Source organism: Anastrepha ludens, chromosome 6 (genome assembly GCF_028408465.1).
Source record: "Anastrepha ludens isolate Willacy chromosome 6, idAnaLude1.1, whole genome shotgun sequence".
NCBI classification, from domain to species: Eukaryota; Metazoa; Arthropoda; class Insecta; order Diptera; family Tephritidae; genus Anastrepha; species Anastrepha ludens.
Window position 1 is genome coordinate 55757639 of NC_071502.1, and position 21777 is coordinate 55779415.

The 21777-nt window shown below is 34.1% G+C and overlaps 2 protein-coding genes across 2 annotated transcripts in view; both read right to left on the reverse strand.

Annotated features, from left to right (window-relative positions):
• Positions 1–18608, reverse strand: part of LOC128868379 (uncharacterized) — a 31895-nt gene extending 13287 nt beyond the window's left edge. The window contains exon 1 of the mRNA XM_054110400.1: positions 17512–18608. Within this exon, the coding sequence (XP_053966375.1) occupies positions 17512–17550 (39 nt within the window). The 5' untranslated portion in view covers positions 17551–18608. The remainder of the gene's footprint in view (positions 1–17511) is intronic.
• A 1272-nt stretch (positions 18609–19880) lies between these two features.
• On the reverse strand, positions 19881–21385 carry LOC128865850 (ribonuclease H1-like). The gene is made up of 4 exons (XM_054106229.1): positions 20936–21385; positions 20629–20870; positions 20300–20570; positions 19881–20247 (listed from the first exon to the last, which is right to left on the reverse strand). The coding sequence occupies exons 1-4, from the start codon at positions 21287–21289 to the stop codon at positions 20098–20100; spliced, it is 1017 nt and encodes a 338-aa protein (XP_053962204.1). The 5' UTR covers positions 21290–21385; the 3' UTR covers positions 19881–20097.
• Positions 21386–21777: the final 392 nt, after the last annotated feature.

Genomic DNA, 21777 nt, shown 5'->3' on the forward strand with positions numbered 1-21777 from the left:
CTATCTTAATTTTTCTCAAAAATTATACTAACAATCAAAATTATTACTCTACGGAAAGAAATCATTACATCCATTCATGTTTAAAGGGTTTTTGTCCCCAAATATGAGTATATCCTTCGGATAAGTATTTGAAGGAAGGCGTTAAATACTTGAAAAAGTAGGCGAAATTTGATTTGGGTCATAATGCCGAAGTAATTTACCACTATAATTAAGGTTATGAAACTACCTAAAAAAACCCATTTCCAAAAACAACACTTCCGTTATAATTATTTCATTTTATGTACATAACACACTTCTAAAAACAAAAACGTTTATAAAGCGAGAGTTAAAAGATTCAGATTAGAAGATCTACTAGCAAATATTAAAGACAAGAAAAGCGCAATCTAATCCATTATAATATGCAATATCTAAAAATCTATTTTTTACAGTTACATCAATTTTGGAAGTACAGCTATGGCAAATTAATTTTGCAAATGTAATCAATTCATTAAACGAAAAAGCAAACAAAATATAAAGAGCGCCTATATAAGAAACACTGGCACACATAAATATTTTGCAAGTAAACGAGTACATACACACACACATACGTACGTATGTAAGTACAAGTTGTAAATAAAGCACCATCATAAAATTAAAATATGTACAGATGCATACACACCTACGTACATACATGTGTAAGTAGATAGTTGCAAACGTATGTATATGTGTGTATGTATGTATATCTATTTACATAAGAACTAAGACTGAGTAAATGAATGAAAAGCACGATAATCAAGTTCTATCCGTATTTATTTTTGCCTCTTTTAGTTAATGTAGCTCTGGTCGAGGTATGTATGTATATACATATGTATGTATGTACTATGTATGATAGTTTGATTGTATGCAACTCCTTCTACCTTGCGTCAAGCTTTTTAGCTAACACGTTTCCACTTTTTTTCTCGTTTCTCTTCTGCATTGCCTACTCTCCCCATAAATTCCTCCACCTACCCAACCATCAACTTAATAAAATATTTTCATTCTTTTTATAGTGAAACCGTGTGTTGACTATGGTCCCAAAAAGACGTACATACATACATATGTATGTATGTACGTACGTGCATATATGTTATACTGTTCAAAATATGCATTCAGTGCACTTGAAAGTCTACTATTACTATTTTTAATTTATTTTATATAATTTTAGTTTTAATTCAACAACTTTTCAGCGAAACAAAACATTTAAGAAATTTTCAAATTTTTTAATCACAATTTTTAGAAAAATTGCGGGTATGCAGTCTTATAACTCATTGCATTTTGGTGCAAGTTTGAAGTTGCTCAAGTAGTCCAAGTAACAATTTGCATTGGCAAAATGTATTAATAAAATATGTATGTGTTAAAAAAATACTAGAAAAAAATTAGAAAAAAGGAAAACTAGAAAAGATAGCAAAAAGAAAAAACGCGCAAAAAAAAAAAAATCGGTGGAGTTAAAAAAACAGCGTTAAAGGAGATCTACTATACAGATCTTAACATACATGTATGTAAGTTAAACATTTGGCAGGAAAAAAAGTATCAATAATTTTTTTAGTTATTTCACCCGAATATTAATTTTTCAAATCAATTCGCCAACAATATGAAATCGCCGCAATACGAAGTTGCTTCATTATTTAAGAAATAAATGTTTTCTTTTTATTATTTCCACCGCCATCGGCTGCCAGTTTTTGCTTGCGTTAGTAGCTAACCGACAGCTCATCTCAGATATTGAGAATCACAATCTAACGATTATGTTCTGATTAAACGCTTCTCAGACATTGAGAAAACCGTCATTAGAATGTTGAATGCTCCAATAAACGCCGGCTGGCTTGCCATTCTAATTAGTTTTCGTAATTTTTTTTCTTTTCGTACAAAACTAATTGTAAATATTGAAACATTTTATATTCACTTTCTCTTTTAATTTTTATATTTCCTCTACTTAATATTTCTCTTTTCTTAGTACTTGGACATTTATATTACAATAATTTATACGTGAAGAAACCTAAAGAGTGGTTTGCATTCAGAAAGTCAATCATACATACTTGCTCTGACCACTATTAATTCGTACTCCTACGATTTTTTCTCCCATACAGACAATACTTTGTAGAAAATTTATATAAAATGTTTACAAAACATTTCGCTTTTATGAGGGTATATAGTTTTATCCATTTTAGTATAACAAAATATAAGTTTCAAATTACTAAAAAATATACTTTAGTTTTGAAAACTTTTTCGTGGAGGGGTCACACTTTTTCTAATATACAAAAGTATTCGAGCATGCTTTCTAAAAATCTTCTTTTATTTCTAACGAAATTGTGACCCCTCTTTTGATTTTTGTTTTGTTTTTTGCTTACCATATTTTTAAAATAGAAGTATCGGTTTACATAAATATTTATTTTTGTGTTCACAGCTGGCCTGGGCTTTATTACGAGTAGTACTAAATAAAAAAATTTAAATAAATACTGTACGGAGAAAACCAAAATTATCTGAAAGATTAATGTATCTGGATGCAGTGTAATGACGCATTTTTTTCCTGTTTTCTAAAATTTCTATGGAGATAATAGTTATTTTTATATGATTTATCACTTAAGTTATTTACATTTTTAATTGTGTTTATGTCACAGTTGCCTGGTTATTTTTCCAGCAACATGTACAAACATATGTAAGTACAAATATACGTAACTTTACAGGGTGCTAGAAAATCAATATAAACTATTTGAGAAGTTAGTGGAATGGACCACAAAACGCAAACAAGTCTTTATAAGCATGGGCCCGCAAACTAATGTTTTGGATATAGCAATTTATTCATTTTTTTAGCTTTATTAGGGGGCGGACTTGTATTATGACTTGCAAGATAGCCTGATTTAACCCTCTAGATGTCTTTTGGTGGCGATATTTGAAAGCAATAGTCTATGTGGCATTGCTGTAAATAGTAGCTGCAAAAATACTCACAAATTCCAGCCGTTGAGGGGATTTTAGATGTTAGTGATTGTAAATAAATGTTTCAGAAAAAAAAAAAAATAAATAAATAATTGGCGCGTACACTTCTGTTAGGTGTTTGGCCGAGCTCCTCCTACAATTTGTGGTGTGTGTCTTGATGCTTTCCACAAATGGAGGGGCTTACAGTTTTAAGCCGACTCCGATCGGCAAATTGGTTTTTTTTTAATGAGTAGCTTTTTCATGGCAGAAATACACTCGGCGGTTTGCCGTTGTCTGTTTATTCACGGAGAGTCGTACCTACGCACTCCCGAATGGTAGTCACGCACCAACCCATTCGGCTAGAGCTGCCGCCCAAAAACGAAAATAATTGCTTCCTATATTTCCAAAACCGTTAGTTTTTTGCTATTTTTGTGGCCGGCACTATTAGCCCCTAAAATATTTTACATTAGTTTTTCAACCGCCTATATATCCAAATATGTACGTACGTATCTGTATAATCTCTGTTTCAAACTATGAAGTTTATAAATGTTATTTATTTTTATGAGCGCTTTTCTCATGGTGTGTTGACATAAGAAATCACATTTAAATATGGTACTTATGTAAAGAATTTACGAGCTATGCACTAAAACGCAAACGCAAATAGAAAATGCAAATGCATTTGCTTTTATTTAAAAGAAACAACACAAATTTACTTATTATGTGTATGTGTACCTATACCTGACGTTGTGTGATCGTTGCTATGTACTGTGAGCTAATACAATCATATACAGCTGCTGACCAGTAACTAGAAACACAGATGCACAGAAAATTGTTTATTATAAATAATGCCATCAATTTAATACTATTTTTCCTGCAATGAATGTTCCGACAGAGAAAAAAGTACTCAACGTCTTTACTTTATTTCGACTATGGAATTGTTAAAATTATCCCTATGAAAATGGTTTCAAACAGTTATCCGACTATCAATTCTTGGGCAATGGAATAAGGGCTCACATACCAGTACTTGGCGATTTCCATGATTTTAAAGCATTTTGGACTAATGGCCTGCCGGAACGAAATCGTTGCAATTACCATTTTTCTGTTTCATTCGATACTGTATTAGGCCTTTATACAGCACAAATTCTTCTATTGACCACATAGGAAGCTCATTTCCAAAGTCAATGTTCTGTAGCCCAAAAAGTGCGTTTATTGAAAATAATTCAAAATCATCTTTTTTTGCGGCTATGTTAACAAACAAAACTGACGCATCCGGAGATCGGAAAACACGCAGGTAATCGTCAGGAAGTCAATGCATTCTCAGAGTACACCGCACCAAACGGGTTCTCGAGCGGTGGCATCATTGGCGCATTTTTCTTGCTGATGGAAACGTCATTTCGGTCAAAGATGGATGCTACGGAGGCATGATAAACGCTTTTTTGAGGCCAGAAATTGAAAACGTGGACTTTGGCGATCTTTAGCTTCAAAAGGATGGGGCGCTATGCCACATAGTCCATGCCACAATCGGTATTTTACGCGTGGAGTGCTGTGAAGGAGCGAGCAGGGTAACAAGTTAACAGGATGCGTTACTACGAACCCAGCCGAGCAGCTACATGAATAAAATCGTGTTCCATAAATAATATGAGTATTTGTTTTTTTGGCGGCCGCCGTAGCCTAATGAGAAAAAATGGCAAACCTCCGAGTGTATTTCTGTCAGGAAAAAGCTCCTCATAAAAAAATATTTGCTGTTCGCAGTCGGCTTGAAACTGTAGGTCTCCCCATTTGTAAAACAACATCGGCCAAACACCCAAAAAGGGTGTACGCGCCAATTATACATATATATATACCTATATATATATTTTTTTTTAAATAAATCAATAAAATAAAAATGAGTTTTGTTAATCCTTCTTAATTTTTAAAAAGGAATTCCGATATGGATCACTCCATATGCACCGTGGAATATGGGTCGCTAAAGTCATCTAGAGCAAAGAACTTTTCAGAACTTTTTACTGCACGTAATACTACTAGCAGTTAAAAAAAAAATTTAATTAAAAAAAAAAAAATTTTTAAATAAAAAAAACAAAATTTTTAAATAAAAATAAAAAAAAGTAACTGGGCTAATGATATATCTTATGAGTTACCAGTTAACCATTAAATTACTAATATTAAGAACTAATAGGACTATGAATAAGTTCGTGCGGTTTTTTTCGAAATTTGAAACTTTATTGACGTAAAATGGTTACAAATTTAATATTCAAAATATTGTCCATCGCTTACTACTACTTTTTCCCATCTTTCTGGCAATTCACGGATTCCCTTTGTGAAAAATTCGGTCGGTTTTGCCGCAATCCACGAATCGATCCATTTTTTGACTTCATCGTAATTACGGAAGTGCTGGTCAGCCAGGCCATGTTGCATCGATCGGAAGAGATAGTAATCGGATGGCGCAAGGTCTGGACTATACAGCGGGTGGGGTAGGACATCCCATTTGAGCGTTTCTAAGTATGTTTTGACCACTTGTGCAACATGTGGCCGAGCATTGTCATGTTGCAAAATAACTTTGTCGTGTCTATCGGCGTATTGCGGCCGTTTTTCTCGCAGTGCTCGGCTCAAACGCATCAATTGTCGTCGGTAGACATCCCCCGTAATCGTTTCATTCGGTTTCAGTAGCTCATAATACACAACATCCAGCTGGTCCCACCAGATACACAGCATAACCTTCAGGCCATGAATATTCTGCGCCGACGTCGATGTTGAAGCATGGCCAGGGTATCCATACGTTGCCCGACGTTTTGGATTGTCGTAATGGACCCACTTTTCATCGCCAGTCACAATTCGATGCAAAAAACCCTTTCTTTTGTGCCGTTGAAGCAGTTGTTCGCATGCCATAAAACGGCGTTCAACGTCTCTTGGCTTCAATTCATACGGCACCCAATGGCCTACCTTTCGGATCATTCCCATGGCTTTTAAACGTTTGGAAATGGTTGATTGATCAACTCCCAAAGTTTTTGCAACCTCTTCTTGCGTTTGAGCCGGATCTTGATCGAGCAATTCCTCCAATTCGGTATCCATGAACTTTGGCGGCGCACCCTCGCGTTCTTCGTCTTCCAAGCCAAAATCACCACTTTTAAAGCGTGCAAACCACTTCTGGCACGTTCGCTCAGATAGAGCATGCTCACCATAAACTTCCACCAAGATACGATGACTTTCGGCTGCTTTTTTCTTCATATTAAAATAATTAAGAAGAATTCCCCGCAAAAACACATTATTTGGCACGAAATTCGACATTTTCAAGTGTGGTAAAAATATTGTTGTTTACGCTTCAAATAAAAAACTTATACTGACGTTTGTGCCTTACGACAGTAGCTCTCCAATGAATGTTTGGAAATGTGGATCGATGGAATAATAATCAAGTTACGCCATCTGTTGTAAAACCGAAACGAACTTATTCATAGTCCTATTAGATTTTTTTTAAACTGCGGTAAGGTAATGACGATGAACAAATCCAACTATTCTTCATTTACACTTAATTAATTTCTGTCCACTTTAAACTTTGGTACGCATTTTAAGGAGCTCATTAACTAACCCTTAAATATGTTGGTACGGCAGTTTAACAAGCTTTTGGAAGTTAATTGAAAGAACGAGCCTAAGTCTTTTACTAACCATGAACAGAGTTCACCATAAACGTTTACCTACTCTTATTATACGAATATCATAATCTGCAACCTCTTTTATTTATTCTTATAGAAAACATATTTGCTAAACCATTTGTGCCCCATACAGGGCCTTTCAAGTTCTGGCTTCTTTTTTGACTTGAAATGCTTAAACACTTTTTGAGAGGAAATTATAATCTGTGGTAGAAGGTCTACAATGTATGAGTGATAAATAGTAAATGTCCTTTATGTACGCGTCCGTCCTTCATGTACGCGTCTACAGCTGTAAATAAATGTTGAAAATTTCAACGACATTTAGGCATAGTTAGCGCTCTATCTCGGTAGCTTCGTGCTGAATTTTATCTTTCAACTTTTCAATATCGCGAAAATATTCTTCAAACAGATTATAATAATAAATTGATCGTATGCCGCACCGTTTTATTGGAACCACATGTCGTCAATGTCAATATACATACCATCAAGTCCACACTTTTTATTTTGCTAATATAGATTTTGCAATGCAGTTGGCATTTAGGTGAACTAATTTAATAGCTTCGTTTGAAAGAACTAATTTACAGAGACGAAATTAACTTCTAAATGAACTCGAGCCGCTGATTTCAAAAATGTAAATTGACATGCTAGCGAAGGTGGACAGACTAGTCTCGCTGGCCCGCACTGTCGGACTGGTCGGAATTAATTTCCGTTCAAAACGCAGTGGTATCTAACTTGTAAGATTATGTGGGACAAACACGATTTATTAATTCTATTTCTTCTAATGTTGAGAGTAGACATACGACTGCAAAGGGTTAATAGTCAATAAAACACAGTTAAGCAACTATTTAAAGACGACTACACTTACTATACGAGACACTTTCTCGTATACGGTATACTTCCGTTAGATATACTAGATATTTAGGTAAGATACTTAAGTCCCCTTAAGCAAGTTTTTTATTCTTCCCTCTAACAAAATTTTAATTATTAAAAACTCACTACATAAAAAATAAACTATTACAAACACGTCAATTACACTGAAATGGAACACAATTTCTTTAAAACATATTTTTCAAATGTACTCTAAACATCAGTTAATTTGAATTCCGTTATGATTTTTTTATAATCACAAATGCAAATTTTTTATACATGCACAAATTGGGACAAAAATATCAAAAAAATAAAGCTGGTACACAACAAAAGTCAACTTTCGAGCGTTGCCAGCCACAGTCCATTGATCTATGTGACAAAAAATGTATGGTTTTTTTGGATTTTGGCAAGATATTTTGATATCATTAAGTTTGGTTTCGTCAAGAAATCTTACAACTTCTTTTTAAACTCAGTACCGCTAAATTGTGCATCGTGCCACTGTAGGCCGTTTCGAAAAAATGCTTAATCTCAATTTCCAATTGAACGACTGAAACGAACTTGCGCTGGTGTTTTTTGGCTCATACGGAGCCAGTTGATTCATAATTATTGACCATTATAAAAACCAAAAATATCCAATTTTTTTAAGTTATTTTTAAACGGTTCTCCAGCGAAATCTAGCTCACTTTAATAAACTGATGGACTTTTACTCGGTATTTGGCAAAGGAAATTTTTCAAACACTGTTGAAAGGGATAATCGAAGGACCCTGTACTTAGTTAACGGTTTATATTTAAATGTAGGTACAGCATATTAGCTTAACTACATATAAACGTTATGGAACTTTGCATGTAGATATTATGCTATTTATTGAGTATAATTTCTATATATGTATGTGTAAGTATGTATCTTTCTGTTCTTAGTAGTGCATGATATATGCATGCATTTAGTATATATGCATGTACATAAGTATATACATAAGTTAAATTTATGAGTTTCTATATGCAGTCGTTGCTGTGGTACCTATAGCTGCGTTTCTGCAGTTGAGTATTTTCTTTTATTCTATGTAGTTATAGCTTCTTGTTTTTTTCGTTATTCATTTCAGTGGGAAGTGGGGCAGTGCATTTTTAGAAGCGGTCACACTACTTTAAAGCAGCGCGCCAACCAACCAACCAACCAACCAGGCAAACAACCACATACATACATACGATACCAAGCCAGTTGTCCAATGAATAAACGCACAAGCCAATAGAGGAACAAGTGTTTTGCAAGTATTTTCGACAAATAATAAAAATGAGGATATTTTTAACAAGTGCATCACTAAATTGGCACAAAGCGCAATGGTGCTGCCATAATGTAACTTCTAACATGTGAAATAAATTTTCTTCTTTTCCACTGAAATTGAGGAATTTATAAAAAAAAAATTAGACGCCTAATATTTTTTAAGTTAACTAAGAGATCACAATCTTTAATTTTTATTTTAATACTGTATGTTATATTCATAAAAGCTAGAGTTATCAACTAGAGAACAACTGAACTTCAGTTTCGGCTCGGCTTCGACTAAAAATAGCCGAAAGTTTAAAATATTTTAGTGTCAAATTTTTATCACATTTTCGTTTTTGTAACATTTTTCGAATAATAGTCTCAAACTCAAAACTCATTTTATTGCTTTGAAATATCATCTGCTCCTCAATCGAGTGTGGCTAATGTGCAATTATTCAGTGCTGCAAGTCGGCTCTATACGGTGCCGCTAGCAAAGTGGAAATGCCGATAAGCAATTTTTTTTACATTATAACATAAAATTATTTAACTTTGAGTATTAAATAATTACTACAAGTAATTTTTTTGTTTTTTCTACAAATATAAAGTCTGTCTAATAGAAGCGTGGCCGCTATAACCTAGAAACTATTTGACCAATTCGATTCAAAAAAACTGCATGAGCTGTATGGGCTTATAACATTGATAATACCCAATATATTCAATATTTTTAGTCTCCACCATTAGCTATAATGGCTTCACATCTTCGAGTCAAACTTTGTGTTAATTTCCGTGCAAGTTGTAGAGGAAATTTGCTCTAAATTAACAATAAAACATTGAATAAGCTCTTAAACTGAATTCTCTGAGGTTTTTAAGGATTCTGATTAGTCAGTCATTGGCCAAGCGGAGATGTACAAGGTGAAGCCCAAAATAAACAGGACTGAGCTAAAATAGAAACGACAGAAGCTTTGTTCTGATAACTTTGAGTTTATTTATTCAAAATAAATCCCTCTGGCCTGGACACACTGTTTTGCGCGAAAGAGTGTTTTAGGTCATTGACCGGAATGTCCTTTTAGATAGCCTCATGGCCAAATGCAATTTTTCGAATAGACAGAAATCACAGGGAGCCATACGAATACGGTTAGTGATTGATGGTTAAATTGCGATTTCTAGCCAAAAAATCAGTCCCAAGAGTGGATCGATGAGCTAGCAGAGGAGGTTTAGAAAAGCACAGTACCAGTATGAAAGAGCTTCTCATAAAAAGCATCTACCGGAATCGGCTTCCAATTGTGGAACGCGCGCTACAAATAGGAGGAGGATCTCGGCGAAACACCTAACAGAATTGTACGTGCCAATTATTTATTTATTTTTAACAAAATAGTTTCATATTGGCGAAACGTTGCAATTGGTTTTAAATTTAAAAATTAATTCACAAAATAAAATCTTGGATTATGTGAAATAATTTCTTGTTTTAATATTAGACTTGGCAATTTCCGCTAATCACTTCTATCTATACCATTATTTACATTCAAATATTAATTAAAATTTATTTTTTAAACCGTTCGCAGTTTGTTTCCATTTAAGTAACAAAATACTATTTTGCTACCATTTTTACCAAAAAGGATTTAATTTTTTCCTTTTTATGCACCTTCTTAAATACAACCTTTTGTAAGGGAGTGTCAAAATTCGAATGTCACTAGTGAGCAAACCTTTAATAATTGAATCATGGGCTACACGTACGATGCTTGATGAAAATCAAAAATTTTTGATATTTTTGTTTGACGCTTACTTTTTTGATCGTGTCGGAGTCTGATGGACAAAACAGCAGGGTTGTATTTAGCATTGAGGTTCGTATTTAGTGTGCGGTTGCCCAATAGTATATTACTCGTAAACCCTACATATACTAATAATAAGCACAATCCGTATGAAATATGTACATAAATAAGCAAAAAAATTTAAAAATGTATATGTATGTAAATGAAATTATTCAAAACTGATATACATAAGTAATTTAATAATAATAAAGTTATGAACCCGAAAAACATAAGTTATAATTAAAAACATTACTTATTGCGATTTTTTAATATAACACAGAAAGTGGGTATCAAAAAAATTCTCAAACAACGAACAGAATAAGTTAAAGCAGATTTCCTTTAATTTTTGTAAAATATCCCAAACTCAAATTTAATTCCCTTACTTAGGCTTTTCATCCACACTTTTTTTTTATCTCTTTTCTTCTTTTTTTTTAACAAAACTGCAATAGTTGCAAGTAATAAAAATTCATCATCCGATGAATACATATTTACTTCTAAATACAACTGTGGATTGATCGCTTTTTGTTTTGAACGTTACCGGGCAAACGACAAGCACCCGACACGCACACATATAAAGTGTTTGACAAGCAATGCTGGACGGTGACCAGAGGCTAATAGAGCTTACATTACCGGAAAGATGTGGATTTTATGTCTATCCGGGAATGGTTGTCACTCTATCTGCTCAATCCGAAAGTTAATGGAGAATGTTTTATAATGTTACAACAACCTTGAGCCTATTTTGAACACAAATTTTTAAAAATCAATAACCAAATTTTTACTTTCATATATACCTACATATGTATGTACTTACGTATATTCTCATTTAAGTTGGAAATCCTCTCCATTTTAAGCTCGAATATGAGTTTTCTTTTTGTCTGACTCTTGCATACCGAAACACATAAATTCAATTAGAAGTGATAAAAATTTAAATTGTGAAACTTAAAAGGGGATTTAATTAAGCCAAGAAGAAACAAAAATGGCGTAGAGAAAAGCAAAAGAAATAAGTATAAAAATCAACAAAAAATAACAACACTTTAATTGCATTTACTATGTGTTTAGTGTGAGTGTATATTTATGTATATATGTATGTATGTACTCCTGCGCTTATGTGCCCCACACTCCACTCTCCAATTTGCTCCATTCATATCTTCTTCTATGTTGTTTGGGTTCTCTCTTATTATTTTTAACATGTTGTACACATATATACATATATCTGTATATACATACGTATATATGTTTGCATATACATACTCGCACATATTTCGTTTATTCTTTCTACTATTTTGCTCTACTCTATTCTCATTCTTAAATTTTTATTCACTCGCTGCCAAAGCCAACGTCACCACTGCCACCACCGCCACTTTTTTTGTATTTTGTCGTTGGTTCACTAGCCTGGCCAACTGGCTGCCACTGCCGCAGCACAAGTTTGGTTCTGTTTCCTTCGACTCTTCGTTGAATTTTCGTAATAGACGTCGATATCGTCGGCAAAGTTAAAGCCACGTTAACGTTGACTTCGGCGTTGGAGTTAGCGTCGACGTGGACGTCTCAACAGGCTTTGCCGCGTGGTTGTTTTTGGGTTTTGTTGCTCTTGCTTTTTATTGCTGTTTTAATGAGAAATAACCGCCTTGTAGCATCTACTTGCCTAAATATCCAATATACATATGTACAGACATACATATTTATTTACATGTTTGAATATATGAACATTCATGCATACATACTTTACTCCGGCATTCGTTTAAAATTAAATGTAACTACGAGTTTAGAATTTACGCATACATACAGTGATGTCCATTTAATTATGTACATTTGCCATTAATGTTGAATGAAGTTACACAAGCAAATATGCATATATGTAAATATGTAGTGGGATATGTAATTTATAAAATGTAATGTAATATATACATATCCCAACCAACGAAGTTCGCAAAATGCATAATTACAACTTGCTATGTCGTGCTCCGAAAAGGGTCCCAAAGATGCATATCCGTTAGAGAAAAGGACCTTCTTAATATTTATGAAGAAATGTGCCTATCTAAATGACAGCTCATTCAGATAATTCCTCCACTCGTTTTTTGATTAAAAAAAAAGAGGACTCCTTAAATGATCTGAAGATAACATATACGCAGTCTTTATTTATATATAATTAATATATAAAAAATAATAATAAGCGAATGTAAAAAAGAATAAGCATCAACAAGATAACAAAGGGACACAACGTGATCAGTAAACGCTGCCATACGGTACGTCTTCAGTCCTGGTTGGCTGGAATGTATTGTACTATATGATATATTTACAAAGTTAGTTTCAGAGTCCGTGTTCGGTGCTCACTGTGGACATTTTTGAGCCAGAGTTCTTGTATTAAATGAGTATCTCGTGCGTAATACATATGTACATATACAATATGTAAATTAAGCGTAAAGTATTCACTTCCTCATGAAGTCGAAAAGGATCGCACAGTTATATTGAATTCAGAACATTATGAAGAGAAATTAGTCTCCATGAGGTCCGATGCATTTGTTTCTTGGAAAATTTATCCAACCAAATGCGAATAAAGCAAAATATTAGACTGGAATAGAATTCCAACATAAGTATAATATAAGGTATAAGCAATTACATATACAAGCAAAACATAAGAGTCTAAACTTGACTTTTAAGTTCACTGAATAAATACTGAATTACTGAAAATTAGTCGGCATTGTGCTAAGATAGGAGGATTTTTATGTTTAGGCGATAATAACCAAATATAATATAATATATATGATAATAATCAGCAGTTATAGTCTGGTTTGGTTCCTGAAGTTCATAATAAACAATACCGGCCATATCCCACCAAATAGACAGGAGAATCTTCTTGAGGTGAAGGCCATCTCTAGGGGTCGGTTCTGGTGTTTCATCTTTATCTAACCATTGGCATTTGCGAACAGCATTATTGTAAAGGACCCAGCTGAGAACACACATTCACTCTCTGCTGAAGGTTGGCGACGGAAAATGTATGCGGAACCAATTTTCCCAGCTTTGAAACCTTTCCCAACTGAATCAGGTCCCATCAGCTATCAAACCTGAACGAGGCACTTAACAAAAATCGACCGTCTTTAGTGAATAGCCGCAAAGTTTTGTTTCTCCACGACAACGCAAGGCCTAATGCCGCAAGGCAAACATTAGGCAAGCTGAACGAGCTCAGATGGGAGTTAATGCCGCATCCTCCATACTCTCCGGATATTGCACCTTGTGATTATTGTTTTCCGTGGACTTCAATCCCCTATGAGCAACAAGAACTACTCCTCAAAATTAAGCTATAAAAAGGGATATCGAAGCGTATTTTGGCTCCAATAACAAAAAATTGTTTGGGCAGGGAATTAAAAATGTGCCTAAACGTTGGGAAGACATTGTAAATAATGAAGAAAAATATATTATTGATTAATAAATACTTTAAACATCTTTTTTATGAAATTTAAAACCATCTTTAAAAAACGCACGAACTTATGGACTGCCTGATAATATATATATAATTTGCGCTTACGCCATTTATTAGGAGTTAAGCCGAGCTCCTCCTCCTATTTGTGTTGTGCGCTTTGTTGTTTTTCCGCAACACTATTCATCCTACATTTTTTTGCTAAGTTGGTTTTTATTTTGTGAAAGTGAATAGTGGTAATACTTCTATTGATTTTAAAACATTGTCACTTAGCTTGTTTATACATATTAAATTTCGTATAAAGAGCAACAAAAACAACCTATGTACCATGATGGATAAAAATGTCATGTGCGACATATTGTTGTTGTTGCTGCTGAAGTGACAGTCCTTGGCCGGATGTAAATCCGGGTCGTTCCGGTTACTTAGAACCGACTGTGGTGGGAATGTCCCGAGCGACATTGATTAAAATTTAATTTAAAAAAAGTATAAATAGCTTTAGGTTAAAATCAAAACCATTTTTAAGAGACGTCAATGTTCAACATTCTGAAATAATCCACATTGCAATATTTCCTCACGTTCGCTGATATCGACGTTTGAATTCTTAACCGCAGTTTTTCGAAATACCTTGAAAACTACAAATTTTCCAAAATCCACTTTAGCACCAAGTATGGGATTAATTAAGAGCTATCAGTTAAGTCTATTGTCAAAATAAAATAAAAAGTGTAAATAATAAATAAATTAGAGCATAATTATACTACAAACAATTTCATTATATTTTTTTCATTATAATTTATTTATAATAATATTTTCTTTCTTCCACTTGCAGTCAGACTATGCAAGCTTCATTTTCGAAGTTAAAAAAAGGTTTGCAAATTGTGAACTTTTCAAGTATTCGCACTAGAAAAGCAAAATTTGTTGACAGTAAAAAATATTATTTAACAATATTTATAGTATAACGGTATTATGTTCTTTATATTTGATATTCTGGAGTAATGATTCATTATTTGTAAAACACTGTATTTACTAAAGTTACTAACACATCTATCAGACGACGAATAACCAAATATTTATACACATACATAGTATGTATGTATATATGCATTAATAAGTATTGCATTTATTTACGTACTATATGTACATAAACTAATAAGAATTAAAATAAATATTTTGTCACAACAACTACATAGTTATAAGAAAATATCAACAACAGGGAGGTAAAACACGGCAATGATAATATCGGCAAAATAAACATATGTATATGCATGCATATTACATATATCCACACATACAATAAAATACACGTACAGCCAGAGCAAGCTAGTCAGAAAGTAGGCAAATAGACAACCTAGCGAGCGACGAACTATCGAGCAGGCAGGCGGCTATTTAATGTGGATGCCCATTTATTTGTGTTGTGTGTTTGTGTTGAAGCTGAGACTACGACTTCTGCCGCTACAAAAGTCAGCTCAAACAGAAGCAGCAGCAGTACGAGTTAAAATTACGGTGAGCTTTCGGCAGCAGCCAGTGTTGTTTCTACTCGTTATCGAAAAATAACAGAATATAAGCAGCGACGGCAGAGAGTTTGATACAAGGAGGATAAATGGATAGAGTGAGCGAATCGAGGCGCTTATTGGGGGTTAAAGTGGGACGGCAGCGCAGTAGCGTTGTACGACTAATGCCAGCACATGACGCAGAGTAGCGTTGACTGTGACAGACACTGCGTAGCAGCAGCAATGGAAAGCAGCGGAAATGTATACGTTGTTAGTATGTTCAGATGAAGGTGTGACGGTAATGGCGCAGGCAGTGCACGATATTCTTATTTTTAATATAGTGTGTGTGCTAAGCGCGCTGGATTCAGTGGGGAGCTGGTAAATGGAATTAAAGCAGTCAAATTAAGCTCGATTTTGATTGTAAGGTTTGGTTAGCCAAGTACTGGTACTAAGCACTCATCCCTGAAAAAATGTTATTGCGAAAATGAATGGTGAGAGGAAGAATGATGTTCCATGCTTTCATGATGAATACAACTTTTTAAATCGCAGATGCATATTAATATAACAAAACGAAATAAAATAATAAAAAAATATAACTACGTGTATATGTCGATATGCACCATTTTTCGGCCAACATGCTATCTAAATGCACATCTTGAAAATTTTGCGAAAACTCATAACAAAAGTACAATAGTATGCGCCAATTATAAATATGTATGTGCATATGCTTCTTTACTATATGAGTTGTATTTAAAGGAATGTAGATATCAGCTACCGTTGAGGTTTGTGCGTTTATTCTGGGTTCGATGCCCACTGTAAACTTCAAACATGAAAACGTTTTTTTATAGCAGTCGTTCATCGATAGCAATTGCCGAAATACCGAGTGCAAAAAATAAAGAGATGTAGAAGTGAAAAATGTATAGCGGTATTTATTATAAGAATCTAATTTCTTCATTTTTGCTTAGGGAAAACGCGTAATGGTAAATTTTAAATGCTACTGATGCAAGAAAATAGTATAACCACTTGAATTTTATTGATACAGTGAATTGATATTATTTTTAGTGCACCAATATTTAATTACTGAATCTCCAAATAAGCGGTCTTATTAGGATACCCTCTATTAAATCAAGTATACAGCCGCCAAAATACTTGTCTATAAAATGAAATATTTTCTTAAAAGTTTAAAATGTTTTCAAGCAAACCACTTTACAAAAATCTCTATAGAGGTTTCGGTAGAATACCACATTCAGAACATTAATATAACAACTGTACAGGGGTGTCCACATAGGGTTTTCCTTTAATCACTTCTTCACGTCAGTTCTTTCTCGGCGGCAATGTTATCACGAAAAACTGGAGTGAGATGGCATGGGAAACAGTTTGGTGCATATTTTAGAACGGTGCCATCATCGGCCTGTTTTTCTTTTATAATATATGAACGTTTCAGAGGCATGATAAACGATTTTGTATGGCCGGAAATAGAAAATATGGACTTCCATGACCATTGGTTTTATAAGAATAGTGTGGCAATGCCACAATCGATGTTTTGAGCCAACGTCTTGAAAAACTGGGTTAACAGGATGTGTTACTGTGAAGCAAGCCGACAGCCACATTAATGAAATTGTGTTTCATAAATAAAAGAAACCCTTTCTCTTTCGAATAATACAATAATAATATACCTAATCGAGATAATAATGTACCAAAAACAATTGAGTTTTGTCCATTTTTAGAAAGAAACCTGCGTATGCATCACCCTTTAAATAGTTTGTAAGCTACTAGATAATTATTCGCGTATTTACAGCTAAACAAAAAATGTATATACAATAATAAATATAAGAAGCGAAATTAACTAAGATAAAGTTATTGATTTATATTGTATTTCATATTCTCTTCTTCCAATTGGCTATGAGGTTAACGGCAATTACTTTTTCTACCTACATAATTGTTTTTACATTATTTACTGAATTATGTTGTTCCAATTTTTTATTAACGCGCTCTACAAATGTGTAGCTTTCGCTCTATGTAGTAATTTTAATTGTGTATCTAAGATGTTTTGATAAATAGCTGTTTAATTAAATGCATTGTTTTTAATGCAATCTTTAATTACCAGTAATTTGAAATCCAACTGTATTGTTTTATTATCCATTTTGTTGACGCTTCCTGCATTTGGAATAGTTATTTTTATGTTTTCTTTCACAATTTCGTTTGTTCCACTTCTCCCACTCACACACACTTCACTGCGCTCCTCTTTGTTCAATTTCTTTTCGTCATCCACTTTGTCCGAGTTTCTTCTTTACACTTTTTTTTATTTTTTCATGATTTATATCCGTTTGTTGCTGTCAACTAAAGCACGATATTCATCTCTGTCGCACACACGGTGTTATCATCGCGATCGAAGGCAGAGCGAAATGTTACAGCTTCTCATGGCCCCCTTCACTTCTCGTTGTTTTACACTTTTTCTTAGTTTTCTACTTTCCACATCTACTAAAAATTTTCAATACAAATTCCCCCCCAATTGGGTTTAAAGCTATCAATTTTGTTGCTTATTTCATCAATTACACATTATTTTTATTAACCGTACTACAAGTACCAAAAACTGTGCAAATATATCTTACTTTTCTAACTACATGCAAATATTTCACTCAACGAATATGAATTTCAATTATATTTTTATTTTTCGTTTCTGCGCGTTTTGCCACTGCCACTTCTGTGGCACACGCACTCATACACACACCATTCGTTCATTCACGCCGCACATACAATGGCCTACGTCGGCTACAGCAATACAAATAGCAGCAGCGACGGTTTCTTCTTGTCTCGGGCTCCACTCTGTATAGCTACGTTGATGACGGGCGCGACGTCCTCGCTGCGGCTTCGGCCAATGCAGCAACTGCGGCGACGGCAGTGAACAGTAAGCAAGCTTGCTAATTTTGTCAAAAATTCACTTCACCAATAGCATGCAATTATGCAGCATGAAAATATCACTTTAATACTCATAATATTACACATATTGCGCCCATAAATTCACGTCTTTTCACAATTTTTTTCACCAAATTTTGCTCGTACGCGCTTCCCAATTTCAATTTCTTGCGTTTTGCTCCTTCGCCTTCATCGTCGTCGTCGTTTCTCCTTCGTTCCGTAGTAATTTGACAGTGGAAAAATGAAAATGGTGCGCAGAATTCTATATGTGTGAGAATTGGTGTGGCGTAGTGGTGGTGAATTTTGGTAGTGTAGGAGCGTATGTGTGCATCGGTGTGAGGCCAGTGTGATGTGGTGTTTGTGAAGTTGGCGTTTAGCGGTAGGTGTGTAGGTATTTTCCAATTATATTATGTTGGCAATATCTCCGAAAATGCAGTGATGCCACTTGTATTTCAGCTTTTTCATTTACATATGTCACGATTATACTTAACTTATGAAATTTTGGTTTTATTACCGTCATGCCGTCATGAATTGCACAAATATGAGGGCGAAGATGAGCCTACACTCATTCTTTCACGGAGCGAAATTGGACAATGAAAATATCTTTTCAAACTCTTTGATTACCTATCATAAAATGAAATCGTTATTTTCCAATGGCCAACATTTTCGCTATTTCTATCAACGTATGCATCTACATATCCATCTTTGATTTAAATTGAGAAAAGCAACCGTAAAATTGTTAAAAAATTAAGATAAAAAATCAAGAACATTCCGCCGAAATGTAATTGTGGCTTTCAAATCTCCATAATAACAATTTATACAAGGGGCTGTTCTTACGATTTGGTTGTTTGAAGTTACCAAATTTTGTTTTTTCGTTTGTTTGTTTAAAATCTGATAGAAAATTTGACATTTAAACTTATAAATTGCAAAAACAAAGTGCATGTAAATGTCATTGCATAAACATTCCCCCACATATATGGGGAATGCTGCTAAGGTGACAGCCCTTGGCCGAATATAAATCCGGGTCGTTCTGGTAACGTAGAACCGACTGTCGCGGGAACGTTTGTAATTAAAAGCTTTTTTTAATTTTGTTTACTTTTTTCAATAAACAAATAAGTGTTCTCCACAACCGGAAAATAATTCTTTCTGTTTTTATGTTGCAGAGGTAAACACAGTATTTCATACTTTGAACAAAATTTTCTGTTTTTTATATGTTGCACGTTACTGATATATTTGCTGCTATAAAGAACTAATTATTTTCATTCTTCCCGTGACTTGCGAGTATGTTAAAAATTGAAAGACAAATTGTTGGAATGCTTGCATTTGCACACCTAAAACAAAGAATATGCATTCACTTTCCAGCCGCACAAGCACCACGGATTCCGTTTTTGTTACCTATGAAAGTTTTCAGGTCGGAGTTCTCACATAAATCAATTTTAAAAACAACGGCTATTTATCTAGATTAAATAATTTGCAATATGTAGACCAAGTGTTTTTGTAAAGAAATATCGAAAATAAAGTTTCATGCATTGTACATTGGTACTAATAAATGAGTACTTTCTGAACTTCTAAAAAATTCATTATTATTAACGCTTATACTTCATTTTTTTTTTTTTGATAATTCATGAACAATGAGGAAGTCGATATAATGACAAGAAATCACAAATAATGAAAAATACTTCAAATACCATGGCATTTCAAAAATGCGATTGAGTACACTATTGTTGCACTGCTATAAACGGAAACAAGTATTAGGACGAATGTTTGACATTATTCAATAATAGTCGAAGTAGTCAGATTCATCCAGTGAAAAACTATCATCCTTACACGGATGATTGATAAGATAATCCTCTGTTCCAATTCGTGCCAGGTTTTTTACATCACGCATATATTTCGAGGCACCCGATTTCTTACGCGCATCAGACTAAAAAAAATAATATTAATATATAGGAATATAACGGAATCTACAATTATACCCATTTTATGTCAATTGAAGTGTCATTGAGGAGAGCATCTAGCTTTTCAAATTGTTTCCGGTTTTGTACTACTTTACCATTCTTGTTTCGCCAGCCATTCCGTTTCCAATTATTCATCCAAAAAGCCACAGCATTCAGCAAGAACTCCGAGCTAGTGTGCAAGCATAGTTTCGGTATTGCAACCCTTTGGGCGATCTCAATTGCTGCAATTGCTGCTTCAATGTCTCCAACATTCCGAGTCATGCGACCTGATGCGGCTTCAGCTACATTACTAAAAATAAAATAATTTAGTACTTTTCTTTCACTTACTATAAATTTAGTGATTTTACAGAGGATGATTTTTCCCAAAGTATATACCATAGCCAGCCATACAATTCCATTGGCCAACATTTTCGCTATTTCCACCAACGTATACATCTACATATCCATCTTTATCTACAGTATATACGTAACTTCCAATTTTAAGCGTTTTTATATTTCCACTGGGGTCCTGTTTAATTTTTTTCCTCCCTGTCTTAATTGGTTTCGAATCAACATCTGGATATTCCTTTAACGCACCAAGTGCTTCTAGCTTCAAAGTAGTTTAATAAAAAAAAGTATATAAATTGTTAACAGATTAAAATAATGTTTACACACCAACTCCTTATCACCCTCAGCATCCTCAAACCACATACTATCATCCATGGGCTCTTCTTTTATATTTTGTGTAACAGTAGTTTGTAGAGGAATATAATCGGGTTCCTCTTGTTTGATATTCATTACTAAACCAGTTGGCTTAATACTACCCTGCGCCCATCCTTTATTTGAAGTCTCCTCAAGATTCTGATGCAAAATGAGCGATTCGTGTTTTAATAAATAATCCGTGGCTTCCGAAAGGGATGGAAATTTCTTGTAAATTGCGCCGCTAAATTTTTTCACTTGCTGCTCACATTCTGCCCAAGTGGTGAACACACCTGCTCGCCGACCTTTTGCTACAGCGTAGAAAGGCATTTACAGAAATTTTATTATTATAAATTTTAATATTCAAATTTCACTGCACCCGCTAAGTATTGCGTTTTTCCTTATTTAAGTTCGCTGTAAGTAAGACGAATTTATATCATACATCAAGGCGAATAGAATACAGAAGGTCACGCCTTCCAAACCCCGTTAAATTATGTTTGACGATTTTAACAACCCGCGACGTCATACACCATTATAATACAAAACAAACAAAAGAAAGAAGAGGTACTTGTTTGTAATATTCGGTAAATGGCTTGTTAATATTGTGATTTGACGATTAAAATTAAGCAAACTAATGAAAATAAAGTGCCGCGTATATAAGTGTAAAAAACTCCAAACGCAGTATATTTGTGTTTTTATGCGCATGACGCTGTGACAAAAAAAGTGTGTGGTAATTTCCTTTGATCATATATGGAGGCAGAAAATCGATGCAAGGTGTATCCACACAAGCTGAGTTCCCTAATATATATACTCTTGAT

What these genes read in the sequence shown, in the direction of transcription:
- LOC128865850 (XM_054106229.1), bottom strand. Translation starts at nt 21,289, where the DNA reads ATGCCTTTCTACGCTGTAGCAAAAGGTCGGCGAGCAGGTGTGTTCACC. An exon ending in CTGAGGGTGATAAGGAGTTG is followed by an intron (nt 20,871 to 20,935) that starts GTGTGTAAACAT and finishes ACTACTTTGAAG; the next exon opens with CTAGAAGCACTTGGTGCGTT. An exon ending in CTTCAATTGACATAAAATGG is followed by an intron (nt 20,248 to 20,299) that starts GTATAATTGTAG and finishes TATTTTTTTTAG; the next exon opens with TCTGATGCGCGTAAGAAATC.